Raw genomic sequence first — 23,197 nt, forward strand, 5'->3', positions numbered from 1 at the left:
GCTTCGGGGATTCGGACAGATCGTTCGAATGTTCGATCAGATCGGGCATTCGAATGATCGAATCCAAACACCGATCTGCCTCGTTCAAATCCGATCCGAACCCGATCTGTGCATCTGTTCGGATCGGATCGAACAAAGTGGCTGTTCGGATCGAATATTCCAACAAGATCTGATTCGAACACGTTGTTCGAATCAGATCGAATCGAATGTTCGAATCTGGCGGTGCCAGTGGCCGCCCCACGACCATCCAGCGGCCGCCAGCGCCGGCCCAGCACCAGCCAGCGACCATCCAGCCGCCGCCAGCGCCGGCCAGCCGCCGCCAGTGCCGGCCAGCGGCCGCCAGCACCGGCAAGCAGCCGCCAGTGACCATCCAGGTGCCACTAGCACCGCCCAGCGGCCGCCAGCGCCGGCAAGCGGCCGTCAGAGAGAGTCGCTGGCGCCGCTGGCCATTTGTTCGAACTTGTTCGAACAAATGGCAATCAAACACGAATGAACCAAACTTTCGATGGAACACGAACAAAGGGTCTGTTTGATCGAAAGATCCGATCCCCAATGCCTACTCTTCGCTTTCTTTCCTCTCTCTCTTCTATTCCCCCCCTCTCTCTGTCTCTTCTATTTCTTCTCTCTCTTCTCGATTCTCTCTCTCTCCGCTATTCCCTCTCTCTCTCTCTCTATCTTTTCCATCCCCCCTCTCTCTCTCTCCCGTGATTCATGATGTCTGATGCATGTCGCCAGCTTGCAGAGAGTAAATAACTATTCTACTGCACACTCGCCAGAAAGAGTCAGCTGGAGTGTTGACTTTTATGAGAAAGACAAAAAAAATAGTAACTTTCAAAACTATATCATCTTCTCAATAATTACGAATTTTCAAATTTGCTCGAAAAACAATATATGCATTAGCACACGATTAGAATAATAGCACGTTAATAAATTATTCCAACAAAATAAAACACCGATCAACATTCAATAATGAGAGTCGCCCAATCAATCACAAGTTGTTCATCCTGCCCGCGGCTTAATATCAATAAAATCTCTCACTAGAAAGCAGAGCGAGAAAGAGGAGAGATAAAGAGAGATTTGGTAGTGAGATGAAGAACTACTTCGGCCCAATGTCCTTAATGGCACAGATCTGTTCTTCCCCCATTGCAGACATCACAGTCACCACCAGATCTTTCCCCGCATTAAACCCATCCTTAATCTGCATAAAAACAAGTTTAATTAGTTCTTTGCTCATCGATAGAGTTTCGTTTAGCACTAAGCTGATGATTTGTTAGTTCGGATACTTGATTAAATTTTCTTATGCTTGAAAGCCAACCTTCTAATGATAACATTCATTGGATTACGAGACTGATAGTCAGAAAAAATACTAATCTTAATCAACCAAAAACGTAAGTTACTAAGGTGACACGATGACGAGGTCAGGGGAATGAAAAATATACATTAAATCTATGTCAATCTTTATGAGAAGTTATCAGTAAGGAGCTCGGCTGACATGAAAATATAGTTGCGGAACTGAAAGACATAATTAATCAATCAGACAAGTGATTTATCCTCAAAATATGAATAAGAATCATAGGAGACATGGAAATTTGGTCGTGGAATTGAAAATATAAAATACAATTATTCTATTCAATCAACAAGATAAGTCATATTTCCTTCATTAGTTAAATAAGGATACCAAAAGATAAGGAAATAAGGTCGTAGCAATTAAAAAATATGTATTTACCTTATTCAATCAATACAAATAAGTGATCTTTCCTTTAAGTTAAATAAGAATCATTAGTAACACTGGAAATATGGTTACGGAAATAAAATATTTATATTTATCTTATTCAGTTAATAAGAGTCAAAAGTTACAAAACATGCCTGGGTGAGGAGCTGATCATCAGTCGGAAGCCTCAGATCATCTTTGGTGTTGCCATTTTCAGTAAGCAGACTCACCTGAAAAATGGAAACTTAAAATAAGTAAAAAAGATGAAAATTAAACTTTTTACAGTCGAAAAATGGGGAAAAAGTTAACGCCTTTACAAATCCATCTTCAGAAATGTCAATCAACTGATAGTCCGTACGGTTAACGTGCGGAACCTGCCGTCATGACAAATAAACCATGTCATTGAAAAGATTAATCTTTATAAGATGAAGATTAGTAGATAATCAATGATTGCATCATGCTCACGTCACAGTTGTGGGAAGAGGGCACGATATCTTCCAGTTTCTTCCCATTGAAGATGTCGATAGCGACGAAGTGGCATTTTGCATGGCCGTGTTTCCCAGTCTTGGAAGTTGAAACCTCCACAACCTATGAAATAATAACATTATGATATGATAAATCAATCCAGCGCTTGAGATCAGAACATCAAGAATGTAAGAAGTGTTTCTGCTTACATTAGATAGGGTGAGGATCGTAAATTTTTTTTATTTTAGAGAGTATTATGGAGATAGGTTCTTCAAAAAAAGATTTTTTCTGTTGAGGTTTATCAAAGCTTAAACGGGAACCGCAAAATAAGGTTTTGTCTTAATCTAATAGATAGATACATCAAATGAAGAGAGAACTAAGTCAGGTGTTTCAATTAGTTCAAGAGATTGTGCTGCTTCCTTAGCCGTATACGCGAATAGAAAATAATTAAAAGACAAATTCCTTAAGATCCTGAACCAACGCAAAAAATTAAATAATATAAATCAAAGACAAACCTTGCAGGGCCTCGACTTGATCACGATGTACCCGTTCTTTCTGATAGTCCCGGCCTGCTGGGGAAAAGTTTTGGAGGCACCAGCATCGGCCTTGGATTCAAAGTGATGTTCTTCATCCGACATGATTGCCCTAAAATGGAGCAACCAAGAAAAAAAGACAACCAGATCAACCCCAAAATTAATTCAAGAAAAAACCAGAAATTATTTACCATGAGATAATCCGCATAACACCCAGAAGAATAAAGAAAATTGAACAATCAGCCCCAAAAATTCATTCAATGAATAACCCAGATATCATTTCCTTGTGATAATCCACATATCATACCAAGAAAGAATCATCTAACATGATGAGGTCGATGGACACACCCAGAAGAAGAAAAAAACACCGGTCAACCCCAACGGTAGATTTAACGAAAAACCCCGAAGTTATTTCCGGATGATAAACCTTAGAACACTCAGAAATAGTCATCTTACCCGATAAGGTAGATGGACGAACCCAGAAAAAAAGAACGACCAACCCAAAAGGTACATTAAATGAAAAAACCCAGAAAGCAATTATTTCCTTGTGATAGACCGCAAAACACCTAAGTCCATTCAATTAAAAGCCCAGAAATAAATTATTTCACTGTGATAATCCGCATATCACCCAGAAAGAGTCATCCAACATGACACAAAATCAATGAAGAACCCAAAAATTATACCCGCGTGATGATCCGCAAAACACTTGGAAAGTGTCATCATGGCAGATAAAGTTGATGGAAGATCACAGAATAAGAAAAAAAAACAAACCAATCAACCACAAAAATCCAATCAATCAAGAACCCAAATATTATATCCCGCATGACGATCCACAAAACACTTAAAAGAATCATGCTACCAGATAAGGTTGATGAACGACCACAGACCACGAAAAAAAACAACCGATCAACCCAAAAAAATTCAATCAATGAAGAACCCTGAAATTATAACAATCCGCAGAACACCCAAAAAGAATCATCATACCAGATAAGGTTGACGGAGGAGGGATGAGAGCGGCTGCAAACTGCACTATTGGTCTAGGGTTGGGCGATTCTGCCTTCAAATCAGAGCTGGGTGCTAAAAAGTTGCTTGCTTTGCGTCGATTTCACGCTCTTTCGGCCCCACGTAAGGAATCAAGCACCAAGCGGCCCAGTACTGGCCCATCTTCTATTGTTTTGTACTTAACAAGTTCCAAGGGGCATTCTGTTGTATTGATTTAGACAGCTCTTAAAACCCAGTGGGAAGTGAACTTTCAAGTTTTGAAAGCCATTAAAGATACATGTTTTATTAACCATAACACTTCATTATTGAAAGTTAATGAAACTGATTTTTTTGTCTGCAATGATACAAACATCGTATCTGGCCTAAAATTCTGGGTTTTTTTGCAATTGTTTGTGTACTCAACACGCCCTGTGAATCCTTATGTTTTATGGAGGGCCCCTAAAACCTCACTCTCTTAAAAAACTAGCACTTATCTAGACTTCCCCTCAAGTTTGCGCTCGCGTCCTAACTCTAACTTGAGAAGTCAAGTGCAGTGCATGGCTAGGGTACTGTTTTAGCGATTTTTCTTTTTTGTTTTATGGCTTAAACTTTGAGGTCCTAAATGTAGTGGTCAACTCTTTGTTAATTTAGATTGACATGGGTAAACTCATTGTGTAACATGAGAGCATGTCCTGGCCATCTGTGGATATCTTTTAATGCAACAAAAAAAACATGTTTGAAATTAACTGGATTGAGTAAGTACTTGACATTCTCATGATCATAGACATAGCTTACTTTGAATAGTTTGATTAATCAACCAAACCTGAGATTTCGGGTTACAATTTTTTAGGAGATTAATGTTTATATTTCCTATATCAGTGGTTGATGTTTTGTCTGATGGAACAATCGGACTTGATTTGACAAGGCCAACGCTTGTGTGTATGGACTAATACATTTCAAAAGAGTATTTTTTATCGTGAGATGAAAAGAAACTGTGAACGTTTGATCACAATATTCTTTATAATTTTTTTATTAAATTTGAGGAGCTATTATTATTGGTTATAAATATTTATAAGACTAAATGGTTACACTGATGTTAGCTCGTTCATAGTTTATCCACTTGTGCATAGTTCATAGGTAGGCCCAACCAAGGCTATTAGGCCATTAAATCTATTAACTAGACTGATAATTTGGCCTTGAGGATCGCATGTACAAGATTTTTTGATGTTGATACCTATACTCGATGTTTGGGGACTTTCATTAAATGTTCCTCTAGATGAGGACTTTAATAAAAAAATTCTAGACTTTGATGATCCCCTTTTTGTAACCATGAGAGTTAGTTTGAGTGACCTTGATAAACCAGAATATAAGATAAATAAGTCATTTTAAAGCTCTGATTTATGCAACAATATGTATAAAATTTTCCTTAGAATAGGGTATGTAACGGTCAAATCCTCAAGGAGCAGGTTATGAGAGAGTACTTTGTAATTCAAATGTATTTCGATATAACTTTTTTGGCGATTTTATACTTTTTTTTATTTTTGACTATTTTCTAAATAGGAAATCTTCTAAATGATAGAAAACTAGTCAAAACTATTTTAAATAAATAAATAAATATTTCTGTTGTTTATTATAAGTTCTGATAATTTATTATGATTTTTATAAAATTTTCTACAGCAACAAATAAACTTTAAAGACAAAGAAAACCTTAGGATGCATTTCTCGCAATGTAATTGTGGTAAAAATGAGTAATGGACAAAAATCAATGTAACTTTTGCTACTTGAGGAATTTTTTAGTACCATTTGATGCGCTGGAAAGCTTGAAGTCTATGATATCCTCTGGAATGTTTACCTAGAAAAAATGGTGAGAAAATTCAAATCAATTATTCTGGGGATCACACGAACCTTGTTGTCACTTCTCCCAAAGGCCAAGTGGTGCTCTTTCTCCAAGAATCTTGATCACCCTTGAGCTCTCTCTCGTACACTATTGAAGAACAAGAATGGATCAAACAAATATGATGCACTCGGCTTCCAACAACAAGTTGGGAGCAGAAATCCCAGATGAAATACAAAGAGAAAGGAGAAGAGAATAAATATAAGTGCTAGGATTTCAGCCATTGGATTTAACTCTAAGGACTTGGAGGGCTAGGATTTCTTGATTTCCATCCTGGACCCACGTGCTTTCCTCAGATTTGAAAATAGGCCATTCAAATTCAAATTGTGGGTTAGTTCCACAATTCTTGCCTTTAGTTAACCCCATCTTTAAGGAAGTTTGAATGGGCTTCTTGTGTATTGGGCCTCCTATTATTATTTATTAGATTTCTACTTTCCTCCCATTTTTTATCTCAAATTCACAATTGTACTTACCAAAGTCCTGTTCATTGAATAAAACTCCAAGAAGATGTGAGAAATCCACTTTACTCTAAAGATACAAATGGGGTTAGTCTCCAAATTTAATAAATTAAATAAAAATAGAGCTTAGGAAAATAATTCATAAATTTTTTATTTTATCCTTAAATGATTAATAGTGCTAGTGCAAATATAAAATATGTGGTAAAAAATAAGTATAAAACCATGATTTACTTGTCTAACTTGACATTATCAGACCTCCCCCTTTAATTTCCTCTTCCTTGGTGTTGCTTCTATTGAGGCTGGATGGAGAGGAAATTAGAGTTTGTAGCAGCATAGTTTGAGGTAAAGAAGAGAAAATCTAGTGCACTAAAGATTGTTTAGATATATTTAGAGGCTGAAAATATGAGTGTCTTGAAGATGTTTTCTCAAGGAACAAAAAAATCATAGAGTTGGTATGTGCAAAGGCAAAGGTTTCAGTTTTTTTATACTTTTAATTTCATATGTGTCTTGAACTTGATATTCAGCAATGCAGTTGAGTTTGGATCGTGTCAATTGAGGCTGAAAATTCCCAATATAGATGTATCAAATTCAGCCTAAATCCATTTTCTCATCCATCCTCCAATATGGAAACAGCTTTCAACGTTAAATTATGTAGTAGTTCCATAAAACTTGATCCCTTTGACTTGGCCTAGAAGGGCTTCAGTATGAAGTGGTTTTAACTCCGGGCATGCCTTCTATACCAGTCATGGCTTAGGCTTCTCTTTGTATCTTATTTGATATAGAATTTTCACTTATCTAAAAATTTCATTTTAGTCAATATTGAGAATAATATGCTCAATTTCATAGAATCTAGTGGGATAAATATCATAAACCACTTAATTCGATAAAGTAAAAACCAATAGGTATTTTTTACCAATTTTCAATCTATTGGATGAGGTATCCTTATAATTGAAATAAATAATTACATAAGACGATCATATATAACTATCACTATCTATTTGGTGTTACCACTTATATTGTGATTTGATGATAATTTTTATTCAAAAGAACTTATTCCTAAAATGAATAAAATTACAAGATATATATATATATATATATATAGTTCTATAATTTGATTAAATTTTGGAGAATTTACAAATAAAAAAGACTACCATGGAGAAATCATTAGATCACCGTATTTCAAGAGATTGTGTGATTGAGATTCTAAGAACAGTTTTTGAGTTTTCATTTATCAACGGAGGCTGTTTAATCTTCAACAAAACATATTTTGGATCCATGTTGTCTTGAACAAGAATTGAGAAAATATATTAACTTAAATCTCATAAGCATAAAGACATTGCTAAAGTTGTTGTCAATGAATGAGAGAGAACTAGAGTAAAGAGCACAAAAAGAAAGAATAGGAATTTTATTTGTAGGAAATTAAATTTTGCATTCTCATATATTTTGAGAAATATTATATTTGAATTCAGAGATATTATATCATATAAATGATTAAAAATAATTTAATGTTGAAGTTATTTTCTAGATATTAGATAAAACACAATTCATGAAGGTATATTTATCTATATGGGTTACGATAAACTCAAATTAGTGTTTTAATTCATTTTTTGTGCTTTTGAGTTTATCCAATGAAAAATAAATCAATAATCACATAAATAAATCTGGCTAGTGATGACTATCGATCATGTCCACATTGTAACAGTTTCAAATTGGCATTTGCCTCAAGAGCATAAACATCATTCTATTCAAATGCCAACTTATTAGGAAGTTCTTGAGATCATGCACATATGGAAACATAATCAACATACTCAAAATCATCAAGGAGATGTTCATCTTTAGAAGATTTTCAGGACGTCCTATCAATTTAGACTTTTTTCTTTTCCAACTTCAAGTTCTCCTATTCCCTTTTACCAATCTGTATTTCCCTATCAGAGCCAGTAAGGGTCGACCTAAAATGATAGGGTGATAAGGTCAAATAAGGGTAGTCATTTGCATGCATTCTTCATCTTAAATATCCTGAACTTTAGTTCAACACTGCCAAAAACTCTCATTTTACATAATAATCAATTCAGGCCTTATACTTTTGCAATGATTAAAAAGATAATTTTCTCTTACTGGCTTAAGGTTTCCATCAATGCTCTGACATATAGTTGACCAGTTACATAGTTTGGGATTTATGTTTAGAGGCTTTCAAGGATATTTCTAAACCCCACTAGATTCAATGAGTCAAGTGGGACGTGAATCTAACAATTTCTCTAGTATGTTGACTTTTTAAGTCAAATGTTGACTTAAAGTGGTCATAAGATTACGAAATTTTATAAAAAGGTCAAGACATGAGTCTTGAGGCTTGGGAAAAAGTTTCAGATCAAAAGGAGCTATCAAGAAAAAAAATGCATGCTAATCAATGGAGTTTACTCAACTAATAGGCCTGAAGTGAAGGAGCTTGAAGAAAACCTTCTAGAAGGTCTTTGGAGGCTTTGAGGATGGTCAAGACACCTGACGAGGACTCCAGCTGGCAGGTCTTGTTTGGAGGAGAGCCCAGGGTCGGATCCAGTTCAGGAAACATGAGGTGGAACCCATCTGTCCATCCATTCCAGCTCAAATCCAAAGGCTAACTTTAACCAACTTGGTCTTTTCCCTCCAAATTCGACCTGGAGGGAAAGACTCTGATTGGTTGAGGCCTGATCACCTAGATTAAGGCCTCAAGAACGCAATCTTGGATGTTCATCCGTGATCCAACAGCCAGGAATGATTGAAAAAAACACATGTAACCCTATAAAAGGGCCCCCTCACCCTCCTTGAGGGTATCCAAGAATTGAGTATTGTTCTGTTCCATTTTCTCCATCAGTTGAGCTTTTTCCTGGGTCCAACTTTGTCCTGAAAGTGAAAGGAGTCTTCTAGGGGCATTCTGGATCTTGAAGCCAGCTGGTAGGGAGCTGAAGAGATCACCTTGGGCCCATTCTGTGTGACAAAAAAGTTCATATCTCCTTCTCATTCTACCTCCTTTCAGTATTTTCCTAAGATTCTTGAATATCACTTAGAAATATATCCAACATCCTAAGCTTTCCAACGCCCACTCATACGTCTCAAAATGACTTATGGAACTCCAGATATAGTCGCTTTGGTCCACGACACGTGAGAGCACCTCTGTCGGTACAACGAGTGGCAGAGCGCCGAAGCCTAATGCACATTTTGAGCACTTTCGCCTGGGCAATCAGCGGCGGAGCACCCAAGGCCTGCGCGCACCTCTCTCTCCTCACCCAATTGTTTGTTGCGAATCGTTCACGAACTGAGTTGACTCAGTTCGGTAACGATTCCGACAACTCTATCTCATCTGGTTCAACAACTTTGAATAGGATAAGTCCTTTACAACCTTATTAACTTTGAAATATTTTTATCTCTCTTTCTAGGCTCTTAACTGAAAGTTTTCCATACCTATTGAAAATTGTGCGTATCTCTTTTCTTTGAAAATAAACCCTATTAACAAATAAAAACCTAATCAAAGAAACTTATAAATTTATGGAACTTAAAATACAGTTTGAGATTCATCCTAACTAGCCACCTAGCTCCCTGTGGGATCGACCCTTACTAATTACTACCAGTAAGGTAACAAATTTATTGATTAGGCCCATACTGACCTTACAAACGACCTAGTTAGTGATATTCTCATCATCAACTTTGAACCCCTATTTTGGACCAATCACAGGGACATTTCCAAGATCTTGTGATACCTTCGTACATGCTAAAATGGATTCAACCAGGAAATGACAGTGTTCTATTTTAATGACAACATCATCTAATAGTCCATAAGCGGTAGAGTATTTGGCTAATTGTAGATCTAAAAATATAGGTTTTAAATCCATGAACTTGAATTTATCATATAGAGCTTATGCAAAATATTGACACAAGCTTCAGAACCAATTAATGATTTGGAAAAAGCTATTCTTCCTATGTCAAATTTGAGCAGGGCAGCTCCTCAATCCATATGTTTTTCAGGAGCATTTCTTTAAATAGAACTAACATTTTTGTATAATAATTCTTCTGTTTGTACTAGGAGAGCACATATTCCATCATACGCTAGATCTAGCTATCATGGAATATGCTACATTGGATTTGTCAATGGAATGGTTATAGTTACTTGCTTAAAAATCTCAAGAATCTGTTCATCATGAGCATTTGGTTTATCTTTATATTTTCTCATAGCATTTGTGAATGGAATAGATGGAACATAATCTTTAGGATTATGTTATATCTTCTTAGGTTTGTCTAGTTCTTTTAGGGGAATTCCTAATTCTTCTTTTTTATAAACTTCAGAATTATAGGTGAGACTTTTCCATTTTTCATAATTTAGAAGTTTCATGCATTTCAGAGAAAATATGACTTTCAACCAAAATTAAATTTCTAGGACTAATTTTAGGATGAGCTGGAAGTTTACCTGTTTCATAGATAGGGAATCAATTTTTTCCTCTAATGCATTTCCTTGTTGAATTCGTGGATCATTCCAACCACTGAGCGTGCATACGAGTCCAACTGAACTGACATGACCGATCGTCTGTAACCAAATAGACCCGACCGACATGGTTAACCCATGTGATGGGTCTGACCTGCATGATAGATGTCGCCAACTAATATGGTATGGTCGAACCTACATGACTGGTGCCACCTACCCATTTGACATCTCCGATCAAACAAAAATGACAGACACATATGACCTTTTTGATTGACCCGACCAATGTGACTGATCCATATGACAATACTGAGACACATGCATGTCCGAGCGAAAAACATGACCAAGAAAAGCTGACCCGAATTGACTCAACCGATGTAAATTTGACCCGACTAACCCAAATGGTGCAACCGACCCATGTGATGGGTCTGGCCAAACCAACCCAACAAATCAGACCAACAAGTATTTGAACAAACCCGACCTACATGACTGAACTCATGAGGCGTCCAACCAAACTACCATGATCCATGTAATCGACTCGTATGACATGTCAAATCGACCTGACCCAACCTATCTGACATGATCACGTCATGTCAGATTGATTTGTATGATGTCTCTTACCAAACATACCCAAATGTTATCATCTTCCCATATTAAGTCTTTAATCAATGTGACCTGACCAAGATGACCAACCCATATGATGGGTCTGGCCCATGTGACAAGTCCAACTAAAATGACATGACCTTCCCATAAATTTAGCCGACCGCCTGTTAAAGCAAGTTTATAGGTGAATATATCATTGTTACTAACTTTAATCAATGAATGTGTAATGTCACTCTAAAATGTACAATAGGGAATAAAATTTTCTCCTTAGGGATTGGCTATTGAAAGTTGAATAAGTTAGTGGTTTAGTAGATAGGATCAAAAGAATCGTTAATAGAAATACTAATAGGAAACTTGATTTATTATATTGGTTAAATTATACATAGGGAAACCTGGAAGGGTACTCTAAAGTTAGTTAAGTGGAGTATAGAGAGGTAACTTGGGGAATGAGGATAAACAATAAGAAGCTGGAAATAAAACCACAATTAATCAAAATCAAAGACCTCACTAGTTGTTTGTATAAATGTCTAAGGGGAAGAAAGTTTTATAAGCTTTTTATAAAGAAATTATACTCTAGTGATTTTATTCGAAATCGGAAGGTTGTATCATGTAAATGTATGTAGATTAGAGAAGTAAGTTTCATGTTAGTTTTCTGTCAATTTTTAGAATTCAAATTTCAGTCAAAAATACTTAACAATCATTCGAAAGTAATGTGGGTATATATAGTTTGAGTTAATGCATGCGAGAACAATATTACTTATAGGGTTGGACGGTCCCGGTTCGGTCCATACTTTTACCAAGGACCTAAACCTTAGCTAAGGATCGGTTCAGTTCCAGTCCAGTCTCTTTCGGTACCAGTCTGGTCTCGGTCCACTCATGTTGAGTTGTCAAAGTTGAAAAACAAAAAAATCAAAACAAAAAATGGTGGGAACTTCTCATTAAAAGGAAAATTTATTGAAAAGTTGCATATAAACCACATCTTGAAAAATGAAAAGAAGAATAAAATAAAAAGAGAAAAAGAAAAGAAGATTGAAAGAAGACTAATTGAACAATTAAAGAAGAATTAACGAAGAAGAAATAAAGATGAAAAGGAAGAAGGAAAAAAAATATAATGAGAAATCAGAATATCAGGAGAAAGAGGAAGAAGGAAAATAATAGGAAAAAGGTAATGAAGAAGAAAAAGTAAGAAGTAGTAGTAGTAGAAGAAGAAGAAGAAGAAGAAGAAGAAGAAGAAGAAGAAGAAGCAGAAGAAGAAGCCGAAGAAGAAGAAGAAGAAGAAGGAGAAGGAGAAGGAGAAGGAGAAGGAGAAGGAGAAGGAGAAGGAGAAGGAGAAGAAGAAGAAGAAGAAGAAGAAGAAGAAGAACAAGTAAAGAAGAAGAAAGAAGAAAATAAGAAGAAATGAATAAAAAAGAAGAAGAAAGAAGAATAAAATAAGAAGAAAATAATAATAATAGTAATAAAAAGGAGATAAATAAAAAAGGACGGATGATTTAAAGAAGAATAAAATAAAAAGGAAGAAGACTAAAGAAATGGAGAACATTTGACAGAGTAGAGTGTAGAGTGGAAAAAGCTAACATAGCTTTGAATACAATGAAACAAACTTGACAGAGTTTGAGGAGAGAAAGAAACAAGAATAAAATAAACATTCTCAAAATTGAGAGCAAGAAAGAGGGACTCAGAGAGTGGGAGAGAAAGAGAACGTGAGAGGGAGAGCGAGCGGGTGTGTGCACAAGAGAGAATGGGAGAGAGAGTGAGAGAGCATGAGAGAAAGAGAGTGAGAGATAGAGAGAATGCGAGAGAGAGAGCGTGCGAGAGAGAGCGTGCGAGAGAGAGAGAGAACGGACGCGAGAGAGAGGGTGCAAAAGAGAGAGAGAGAGAACGGACGCGAGAGAGAGGGTGCAAAAGAGAGAGAGAACGGGAGAGAGAGCGTGCGAGAAAGAGCACGAGAGAGAAAGTGAGAGGACGGAGAGAGAAAGCAAGGGAGCCAGATGGAGAGAGGGGGGGGGACGTGACCAGGTAGGGGTGGGGGAGAGGGGAACACTATATTTATTTATTATTTTTTAATCCGGCCCCAACCCGGTTTGACCATCAGACTGGTGCGGCCCGACCAACCGGTCCACCCTAAAACGGTGGACCGGCAGTCCCAGTTCAGTCCGGACTGTCCAGTCCTCGGTCCATAATGTCCTATCCTGATTACTTTAGTCTACGGTCTGGTTTGATTTAATTTGTTGATTACTCTACGTATAATCAGATATAAATATGGTTACTGGACATCCTCATTACTTCATATATCCCCCCCCCACGAAGAAATTGCCACAAGCTTCAGATTTCTTCTTATGAATGATGGACTCCTCCAGCTCTACTTCCACTCCTCTCTTTCTCGGTTTATTCATTTAAGACCTTCCCTCAAGAGCAGGAAGTTGTCACCTTCTTGTTCTGAAAGGCTCAATGGAGAAACCAAACGCATAGCAGGTTCTCACTTTGCTAGAAATTTAAATTTCAACTTCAAAATTCGATACAAAAAGATAGCATTCTCAGTAAAAAAATTCAGTTTTATAGGTTTGGAATGCTCCCAAAAGCTTCTTCATCGATATGGGACCACTCCTTACTGCTTTTTGGCAGTGAATGGGTGGAGATCCACCCATCTGTTGCTGGGATTTGGTCACTAGCAGCAGATATGGCGGTGAGGGGTAGGAGAGGACGATCTTGCCCCTCGACCATTGATTCATGTCTTGAATGGTTCAACGACTATGATTAAATCATAGCCGTGGACCCTCGCAAGTCTCAGTGGTCCTCTCCCAATAAGCACCTTCCATCTCAGCTCTTATTTCCAGTTGGTGATGCATCATTGGTCTGCAGAGGCGCCTCTCGCTAATTGGTCGCCGATAAGAGAGATATATATTATAGTGTGCAAAATGAATCTGATTGTTTGATCTTGTTTTAAACAGTCAAGGGTCAGGATTAACCCATCGATTTTAAGGAAGGCCCATGATGCCATGGGCTTTAGGCTGGTTAGTGGGGACCCCGAAATTTTACTTCTCTATATGATTTATTCATGTAATGACATGTGGGCTGAGTTGACTCTCATTATATTTTCCCTGGCCCTGCCTGTAACATTTGAATTTTAAAGAACAAAAGAAAGAAAAGGACCTCCCGCTCATGCGGGGACAGGGGCTGATATCATGTACCTTCGTAGTCGTGCTACCATCTGCTCTCTTTGTTTGTGGCTGCAGATGCTTAGGCTACCGCCTTAGCACATCTGCCACGGTTGTGCCTACGGTGCTCTCTGGCTGCTCCTAGGCCACAACCCTTTTTTTTGTTCTCTTTCCATCTATTTAGTGCTCATTATTTTTTTACTTAGCATCGTTAGGTTATATTCATTGTCACAATCCTCTTCAATTCATAAAAATAGAAAAATATGTAATATATGAATTGATGCATGAAATAGAATTTATTCATCTCATATCAAGAAATATCAATAATAATTCCATATCATAAACAACATATAACCTTCATAGTGATAACATATATGCATGAATTTGAATATGTCACTGCCCTACCTGACAGAAATGATTGGCCAATCTAATGGGTCCCATTGAACTTGCATGACCGATATATATGACATCTATAAGCAAACTAACTCGAAAAATGTCATTGACCAGTGATAAAACACATTTTTAATAGGTTAATATGACCATATTTACGTTTATTTTTATTAAATTAATTACATTTACATGCTATAGAACCAAAAATGATTAAATTTATTTTTAGAATGATGGAATTTTATGAATTTTAATGTATTTTCAATGGTTTTTTTGACATCAAATTCTGAAAGAACATAATTTTTTAAGTTGAAATATAAACTCTTCCTGTAGTTTTTGGCACTATATTCAAAGAGTTATAATTTTTTACATACAGAAAATGTATTTCATACATTTTTGTTAATAAATATATATATTTTGGAACTATTTAATGGCGCTTTGACTCTTTCTTGATTTCCAAAGTTAGAAGAGAGAGAAAATTGGAGAGAGAAAATCAGAGTGGTGAGAATGATCCAAATTCAAATCATGATCTTTGATCCAAACGGAGTTTTGGGCTGAAATTTTGATTGGAGCTTCCTTTTTCTCGTCTCTTTCCATCCATATTGATTCTATCTATAAATAAAGCCTTGGATTTTTTTAAAAACTATCATTAATCTCACTTCTTCCTAGAGAGGAAAATTAAAAAGGAATGAAGTTTTGAAGATCCATCAAGAGTGTTATTGGGGTCTTCAGTGCTTGGGGAATATCAATATATAAGAGGGGAGGTTGATATGCATTAGGAAAACAACTTGATCCCTGGGCAAAACGTAAGGATCTAAGGTTAGTCTCGTGCCTTACATTGGTTTCTCTCCTTCACATCCCTTTAGATAGATCGAGATCCTTATTTTCATTATATCATTCTCTTCACCATCTTCCATCACCGCACCTTACCACAACCATCTCCAATCTGGATCTCATAACCTTCATCTCATAAAAAGTCCAAAATTGTCTAGTCCGTTCTCCTCTTCTCCTTGTCAAAACTAACTTTTTGTTCTTTCATCATATCAATTAGTTAGATCATCACCATTTCTCCTTCCAGACTTTAATTTCATTATCACCTATCCACATCCACATATATCCATTCACCTACCTCATCATCCGATCTTCTTATTTATATTCTACATCCATCATCACTTCACGTCTTTATCTATCTCACTCACTCACCCTCATTTGCTCTATCCACATCTTCCTACCTATCCCTCATATTACTATTCATATCATCCTTATTAAATAATTATTATCACCATCTCACCGTATCGTATTTATCACATTACAATTTCTTATTTTATATGCATAAACTTGTTTCCTATTCATATTGTCTAATTGAAAGATAGTGAGTTTTTGAGATCCATCAAGTGTGTTCATGGTGCCCTAGGAGTGTGGAAGAAGCAACAGAGAAAAGGTAGAACTCACCTACACCCACAAATTGTTGTGATCCTAGAAGAAGGTAAGGATATATGGTAAGTATCTTCATCTTACATTGCTCTTTCTCGACATCGTCGTTAGCTTAGGTCATTTCCACAATCACATCTCACCATCACCACCACCTCTGTACATCCTCCAAATCACATCTTACCATATTTGTACTGGTAACTTACTGTTAATTATCATATTCAAATAATTATCTACTCTATTCCTGTCACGCCTGATAAGTCCAAATTTATGGGTTTATGTCATTGTTTTGATTCAGACTTAGCCACCAATATTTATAAAAATTTTCTACTTAAATACTCTATAATTAATATAGGGAAATTAAGGGGTCGATCCACAGCGAAGCAGAAATTTAATTTCAGAATTTTTTCTCAAGCATGAGGTGAAGAAGATTTTAAAAGTGAAAAATAAAATTTCTGAGATTTTTCTAGATTTTTAGGTATTTTATATAATTTCCTATGATTTAAATTAAAGCTGAAATACAAAGAAAACACAAAACACTTATTTTTTCTTAACAAAAAATCAAAAATAAATATATTTAGAATTTTCTGGAATTAAATGTACATCAGAAACCATTAGAAATACTAAAAATGAGAGTTAGCCATTTTTTAGATTATTGTTTAGATATTAAATGTATGTACCTTGATTCTATGAATTTTTTGGATTTTTCCTAATTTTTTGAAAATTTTAAATGCAGAAAATAGTTTTTTTCTATTTTTCTTTTTTTATTGATTTGTTTACTAATATTCAAATAGTAAAAATATAAAACTTACCTGCTCCGGCGATCATCGGCGGCTGCGGCGGTGGAGGCGGTAGTAGCGGCGGCGGCGGCGGTGGACCAGTTGGACCGGCGAGGCTGGTGTGGCGCGTACAAGGCTAGCCTTAGTGGGTCAGCCCACTAATGCTCAGCCCGGTTTGGCTAAATGGGCTTAAACCCTATTGGGCTTAACCCAATGCTCAGGACTTAGCCGATTTGGCTAAGTCCTGCACAGGGCTACTCTGTGCCCTGCGGTCATGTGCGCTGCCTGAGCGCGGACCGGCGGGCAGAGAGCTGCCCTGCCGCACAAGCACCGCATGGTGGCAACTAGAAGAGGGAAATTTTGATTTTTGAGATGATAAAAAGTGATATTTGAATGCAACTTTTTTTGGGATTCAAAGTGGGGAATGCTTGAGGATCTGGAGAGAGATAGGGAGATATTTTATAGGGAGAAATAAACGTGTTTAGAGAGAGAAAAGGTCGAAATGAGAGGATAGAGAGAGAAAATGAAGAGATGGTGTAGAGAGAGTTTGAAGAAGTTTTTTAATGAAAATTTTAGGGGATGAACTATGGATATGGACGAAGGTCTAGAGAGAGAAAAAAACTATTCTAGAGAGAGAAAGTAGAGAAAATGAGTGTTTAGAGTGGGAAAGTGATGGATTTTAAGGGTAAATGGATGGGAAATGATGGAGAAAGTCGAAATCTAAGATCCTAAAGCCTCCATGAAAGTTAACTGAGCCCTCAATTCTTCCTTCCAATTATGGATCCTTATATTTCACCAGGATCAGGCATTTTTCAATGCAAACAAGAGATGAGATTAAGAGAAAACTTCAATAAGCTTACATTAAACAGGTTGAACGACCTAGGTTCTGAAAAATACCTTGTCCTGCTGGCCAGCCACTTTCTAGAGCACGTCCAGAATGAGGGAAAACGAGGGAGAAAAAGTCTATTTATACATTGGAAGAATTACTAAAAGACCATTTTGGGCATTTTCTATTGTCTTTACTTGCCATTTTGCCTCTTTTTCTCTATTGATTGGGAGCTTCCCTTTGTAATCTTTAGCTTCTTTCTTTATAAGGCTTTTGAGAGCCCAATGGACAGGTCAAATAGTGGCCCATCTTCCTCAGATTTCTCTTTTGAAGGTCCACAACTCCACTTGATCCTTTCAAGCCTCTTTGTAGAATCACTAATCTCACACAAATTCTCCAACTCTTTAAGAGTTACCATCTTCTCATTCCTGTAAGTTTCTGCAAAAGTTAAACTATGTAATACACATCAGTACTAGAATTTCTTGACTTCAAAGTGTAACCATAGTGTGAAAAAAGTAGAATTTATAGCCAGTGCATAAATATTTAGTTAATTATAGTGATAACATGATACATTCTAAATTAATAATATAAAAGACATATAAAAGCTATGAAAATATACATGCTTTTATCATGTTATCAACGCCTCAAGTCATCGCTATTTCATTCTCACATTCACTTGCTCTTCTCAAACTCGAATTATTATTATCTCCTAACTACTCTCCCTAACCTAATATCATGATCTAGCCTCGTATTTTCTCGTCAATTGATTTCATAGTTAGTAATTATCTATTTTCATCTCAATAATCACCTAATAAGAATATTTAATCCTTAATCACCGTTCCCTGCGGAAACGATCCATACTCATCACTATATAAAATTCCTAATCAGAGGGTATGGATGGAAAGAGGAGGGGGAGACAAACCCTCAAAAGTTCAGCTTCATTAGACATGTGGATTGTCAGAGATCACATGTTGAATTTGGAGAAATCCTAGCCATTAATTTTTTCTCTCTCCTTATCATTGGCATTTATGCTTCCTTTTTTTGTTTTCTTTTGAGCCGTCCAATTTCCAGATTCTTTAATGACTGTGCGATCGCCTCACCCATGTGCTTCAAAATTGCCATGTATGCCTACAGGACAAAAAGCAATAAAGCACTCCAACTTTTGTTTTGAATATTGTGACTGGTGGTGCATCATCGCGTGACACGTCCCAATAATCTCTTTTTCTTTAAAAGACACGTTGACGCATGTCATTCATGACAGAGAAAGGGAGAGTATTCCCTAATTACTATTTGAAGTGACACATGTTTCTGTGTGGCGTTAGTAGCCTTTTTACTTTTTAATCAATTGTGGGGTTACACAAGTACCACCACAATTGTTGACTTCCTTTTTCCTCTTTTTTTAATTCTTCTTTCTCTTGATTCTCGTATCACATTTATTTTGATCCAAGTAAGCCTTTTTTTCTATTGGTCTGTTGGGTTATGGGACCATAGTTTTTGATGTATGAAAACTCATTTTCACTAGCGGAAGCATCAGATCATTTCATAATGCTCTACAAAACTTGTAATAGAATAAGTACCTTGTGGGGAACTTTTTATACCGTTGACTTGCTTCAAGGGAGAGTTTATTTAAGCTGATCAATTGCTCAACCTCCAGCATCATCCACGCGACAAGAAAATTGATAAGCAAAAAATAGGGGTGAATTTTGCAATTTTATAATCCCTTGTCGTTGTTAATTTTAACTTAAGATGTATAATGATGAGTAGAGGTATCGTCCAAGGGAAGCTAGTAAGGAATTCAATTAGTGATCTACTTGAATAATTGGACCCTAATTAGAGTTAATTCAATCTTCAATGAAGATCAAATCACCCTAATTAGATGAAAAATTTAGAAAGGGGGGTAGAAGAGATGGGAAGAATAGAAGAAGTGAGGAGCTCAAGATTGACTTCTTTGATCCAATGAAATAGATCAAAAGGGGTCAATTAGAGGGGATAAGAAGAACATATGATTCGGATTTATTTTGTTTTGGGGGATTTGGTATCAAAATATGCTAACTATCAGATCATAACGACAATCTAATATCTCCTAGAAATTAAAATTTTTTACAATTTTTTTCGTAATGTGCAAATGGAATAGCTAGATCAATTTCTTAATTTATCCTCTCAATCCTAAAATGGGCTTGTACATTCCGCTCAAGCCAAGCGATTTAGAAATGCAGACCAAGATCAAGAAGAACAATCACAAAATTTACTAACACATAATCCAAATCACACTAAAAATAAAATACAATGACATATACACACCTAATAGAGTTGATCCAGGATGAAGCTCCTCTCTGTCTTGCAGTTGTGATAGAGCCACCTCCAGAATGGTCTCCTCCTCTCAAAGTTCGACTTTTATTCTTAGGTTAGATGGTAAAAACTACCATTTTACCCTTACTCAGTAATTAATTTTTATCCATCAATGTAGGCTTGGTTTGAATGATCCAACCATACAGATAGAAAGAGGAGTCAAGACGAGAAAATCCATAAAAAATCATCTCACTCGGACTTCAGGATCAAAATTTATTAATAAATGAAGACCAATCTAAGCCATTGGATCAATATTCATTTATTTAATTAATTTTTTTTCTGACACGCAATGACAGGTCGACGGCTGATTGCCTGGCGCATTTTGAACTTCAAATAGATGGTTCATTCTCCGCGCGTCACGTACCCTGTCCTAAAATCAAAATAAAGAAAAAGTAGAAAAATTAAACATTGTACAAAGCACTTTGCACGTATCTATGCGCCTGTATTTGCGTACCCCTAATCACAAATTGCCACATCATGGGAGGTGAACTTACCGCTCGGAGTGGAATTTTGCGAAAAGGCCCCTCATTAAATATGCGCATGCAAAACGACGCCGCTCAAAATGTATCTATGTATATGCCCCCGTCACTTGCCCCTGAAATAATCATAAAAATCATTATTAAATTCACTAAAACCCTGAAACTATTTTAATTGCTTACAACGACGACCGATAGCTGTTTTAAGGGAATAACTATAACAAAAATTTAAGGAAAGACCCTTTGACTTTAGAAATTTCTTAACACTCTTATTTTCCATATAAATATACTTTATTTTCATTTAAAAATTCATTTCTTCCTTGAATAAATTCCAAAAAAATTCCATAAAAATCTAATAAATTCAGTAATTTGTCCCCACATTAAATAAGTTTAAAATTAATTTTTAAACCTGAAATTTTCATTTAAACATAATTTTTCCAAGCTTAAATAAATTTCTTAAAATTCATAAATTAACTGAAAATTAGGAAAATTGAGAATTCACTTGGAAAAATTAATTAACATGTAATATATGATAACAACCCCATTCTAAACTCTTTAAATGCATAAAATTGTGCTAATTTCTTGAAATAAAGACCAAATTTAGGGTTTTATCTAAGATTATTGGATCTCCTCTTCTAGTTCACTTCTCCCTCTTGAAGATATTGTGATTCTTATCACCATTTAAGAGGCTTGAGGAATGAGTGGAGAAACTCTAGAAAGAAGAAAAGGGGTGGGGTAGATCTGGCTTGCTTGGACACCTACAATGGGTGCCCCCTTATTATACTAATTTAATATTTTTCATAAAAAACTTTGAAAGTGAAGTATATCTTCCAACATCTTTTTAGTCTTATGCGTGTGACCCTCTTGGCTCATATATTGTTCTCGTTAATAACTTTAAGGCCCAATAACATGTATTAACTAAACTTATTAATCAACTATATCAACATATAGATTAATTAATGGAAGATCAATTTCAACTAATCGATAGGTTAAGTTTTCAACCCGTGGGGTGCGAAGCTAAACCTCGTGCTCTAAATAATACTAAGTATTCTTTTAACTCTCTTATAGAACCTTGTCTGTCATTGGTTATAGTACATGTATAATCCTTCATCCACGTGAAACTCTAGTATGACTTAGGGTAAGCTTAATCATCAAACCCTAATACGCCATTTGGTTAATATTAATGTGTAACAAGGATCATTAGAGAAAATGTTATTCAATATCCTTACTACCCTGGCCAGGGATTTCCTATATTATCTTACTTGAGTCAATATCTTCTTATACCAAGGGCAGATGATCCCGTCTTGACCACTCGATCATCTGCAAGAGCTTCTTACTATGTCCGAGTAATGACTTGTTTGAATCCCATGATTAGCGGCTCGTATGGCGCAGTCAAAATGTAGTCATCCATCTACGAGATATCCTTGGTGTATCAGGTCATCGGATCACTTATACAACCTTGACATGAATCGACCTGATTGATGTTTAGGTATAATACCATTCTAGAATTCATAAGAATCGATTCAATTAACTCTTTCTCCAAAGATCACCCACCATCTGTCCTTAGTGTCGCCACACTAATAGTCATAAGATCAGCTATATGTATTGTATTAGTAGAACCAGTGAGTGTTATTCTATCTAGATAATTCGATTTCCATCTCGACTATCCATCAAATAAGAATACATTTAGAATACATGTTTAAAGACGGGTCATCACTGTATTATGATCTCATCATAATTCAGTACGAAATTGCACGTATTCATGGATTTCATTATGAACATCACACTGAAATAATAATAAACTATTATTTTATTCAATGAACTTAAATAAAAACATGGTGATGTGATTTGGCTTGGTGACCACATCGTGGTCCACATTGCTCCTGCAAAAAAGTACATTGAATGTTAGCTGATGATTGGCACATAATGAAATTGCAATTTGTGATGCCATAATTGCACCTTTTCGCAATGATTAGCACAACTAATCATTGCAGAAATTCATAATTTATTGCAATTTGATGAATCAAAAGGCGACATAAGGCAAGCGAATATTAAAGCCAGAAAAGTACATTATAAATCATTATCAAATAAATATTAAGTCATAAAAATGTGATGAATATATATTTCAACTTAGAAAATTCATATCTCTTTGAATATACCTTTAAAAAATTCATAGAAATATATTATCAGTCAGAAATTTAAGTTCTTAAAGGATTTAGTGTCATATAAATTATTTAAAATCCAATTAAATCCACAAAAATTAGAATACCAATATAACAATGTCTAATTGTTTAAAGATTGATAACACACATTTATATTCATTTTAATGCATAAATGCTATAACTTACCATAATTTATGCTATAATTTATGCGTTACAAGTATATCCTCTCATTCTACTCGAATCATCATTTAAAGAATATTTATACCCAAATATCCATTCCATATAGAGATGACCCCTTTCTTATCAATAACTAGTCAAATTGTTTCATGAGTAAAGGTTTAAAAATTATTATTGATTAACTCAAATATCAAAGACAAATTGATACCCTAAATTTGACTTTATTAACCAATCAGGCTGGTATGTGACAATTGACGCAACCGACCTAACCTGACCGTCGTCACTGACACATATGAAGTCTCCAACCAAGGCGACCTAACCAACATGACCGACCCGTATGATAGGTCTGACCAAAATATCCCC

The 23,197-nt window shown here is 35.9% G+C and overlaps 1 protein-coding gene across 2 annotated transcripts; it reads right to left on the reverse strand.

The window, feature by feature from the left end:
* Positions 1 to 907: 907 nt before the first annotated feature.
* On the reverse strand, positions 908 to 3,851 carry LOC144706653 (eukaryotic translation initiation factor 5A-2). Of its 2 annotated transcripts, none has more exons than XM_078579654.1 (6): positions 3,694 to 3,851; positions 2,692 to 2,821; positions 2,177 to 2,299; positions 2,029 to 2,085; positions 1,867 to 1,941; positions 908 to 1,198 (listed from the first exon to the last, which is right to left on the reverse strand). In XM_078579654.1, the coding sequence occupies exons 2-6, from the start codon at positions 2,812 to 2,814 to the stop codon at positions 1,097 to 1,099; spliced, it is 480 nt and encodes a 159-aa protein (XP_078435780.1). In that variant the 5' UTR covers positions 2,815 to 2,821; positions 3,694 to 3,851; the 3' UTR covers positions 908 to 1,096. The 2 variants fall into 2 exon arrangements, with proteins under 2 accessions (XP_078435780.1, XP_078435781.1); XM_078579655.1 differs by lacking the exon at positions 3,694 to 3,851 and adding an exon at positions 3,569 to 3,665.
* Positions 3,852 to 23,197: the final 19,346 nt, after the last annotated feature.

This window comes from Wolffia australiana, chromosome 8, assembly GCF_029677425.1.
Source record: "Wolffia australiana isolate 7733 chromosome 8, ASM2967742v1".
NCBI classification, from domain to species: Eukaryota; Viridiplantae; Streptophyta; class Magnoliopsida; order Alismatales; family Araceae; genus Wolffia; species Wolffia australiana.

What these genes read in the sequence shown, in the direction of transcription:
- LOC144706653 (XM_078579654.1), bottom strand. Translation starts at nt 2,814, where the DNA reads ATGTCGGATGAAGAACATCACTTTGAATCCAAGGCCGATGCTGGTGCC. An exon ending in TCAAGTCGAGGCCCTGCAAG is followed by an intron (nt 2,300 to 2,691) that starts GTTTGTCTTTGA and finishes ATTATTTCATAG; the next exon opens with GTTGTGGAGGTTTCAACTTC. An exon ending in ATGATCAGCTCCTCACCCAG is followed by an intron (nt 1,199 to 1,866) that starts GCATGTTTTGTA and finishes GTTTTTATGCAG; the next exon opens with ATTAAGGATGGGTTTAATGC.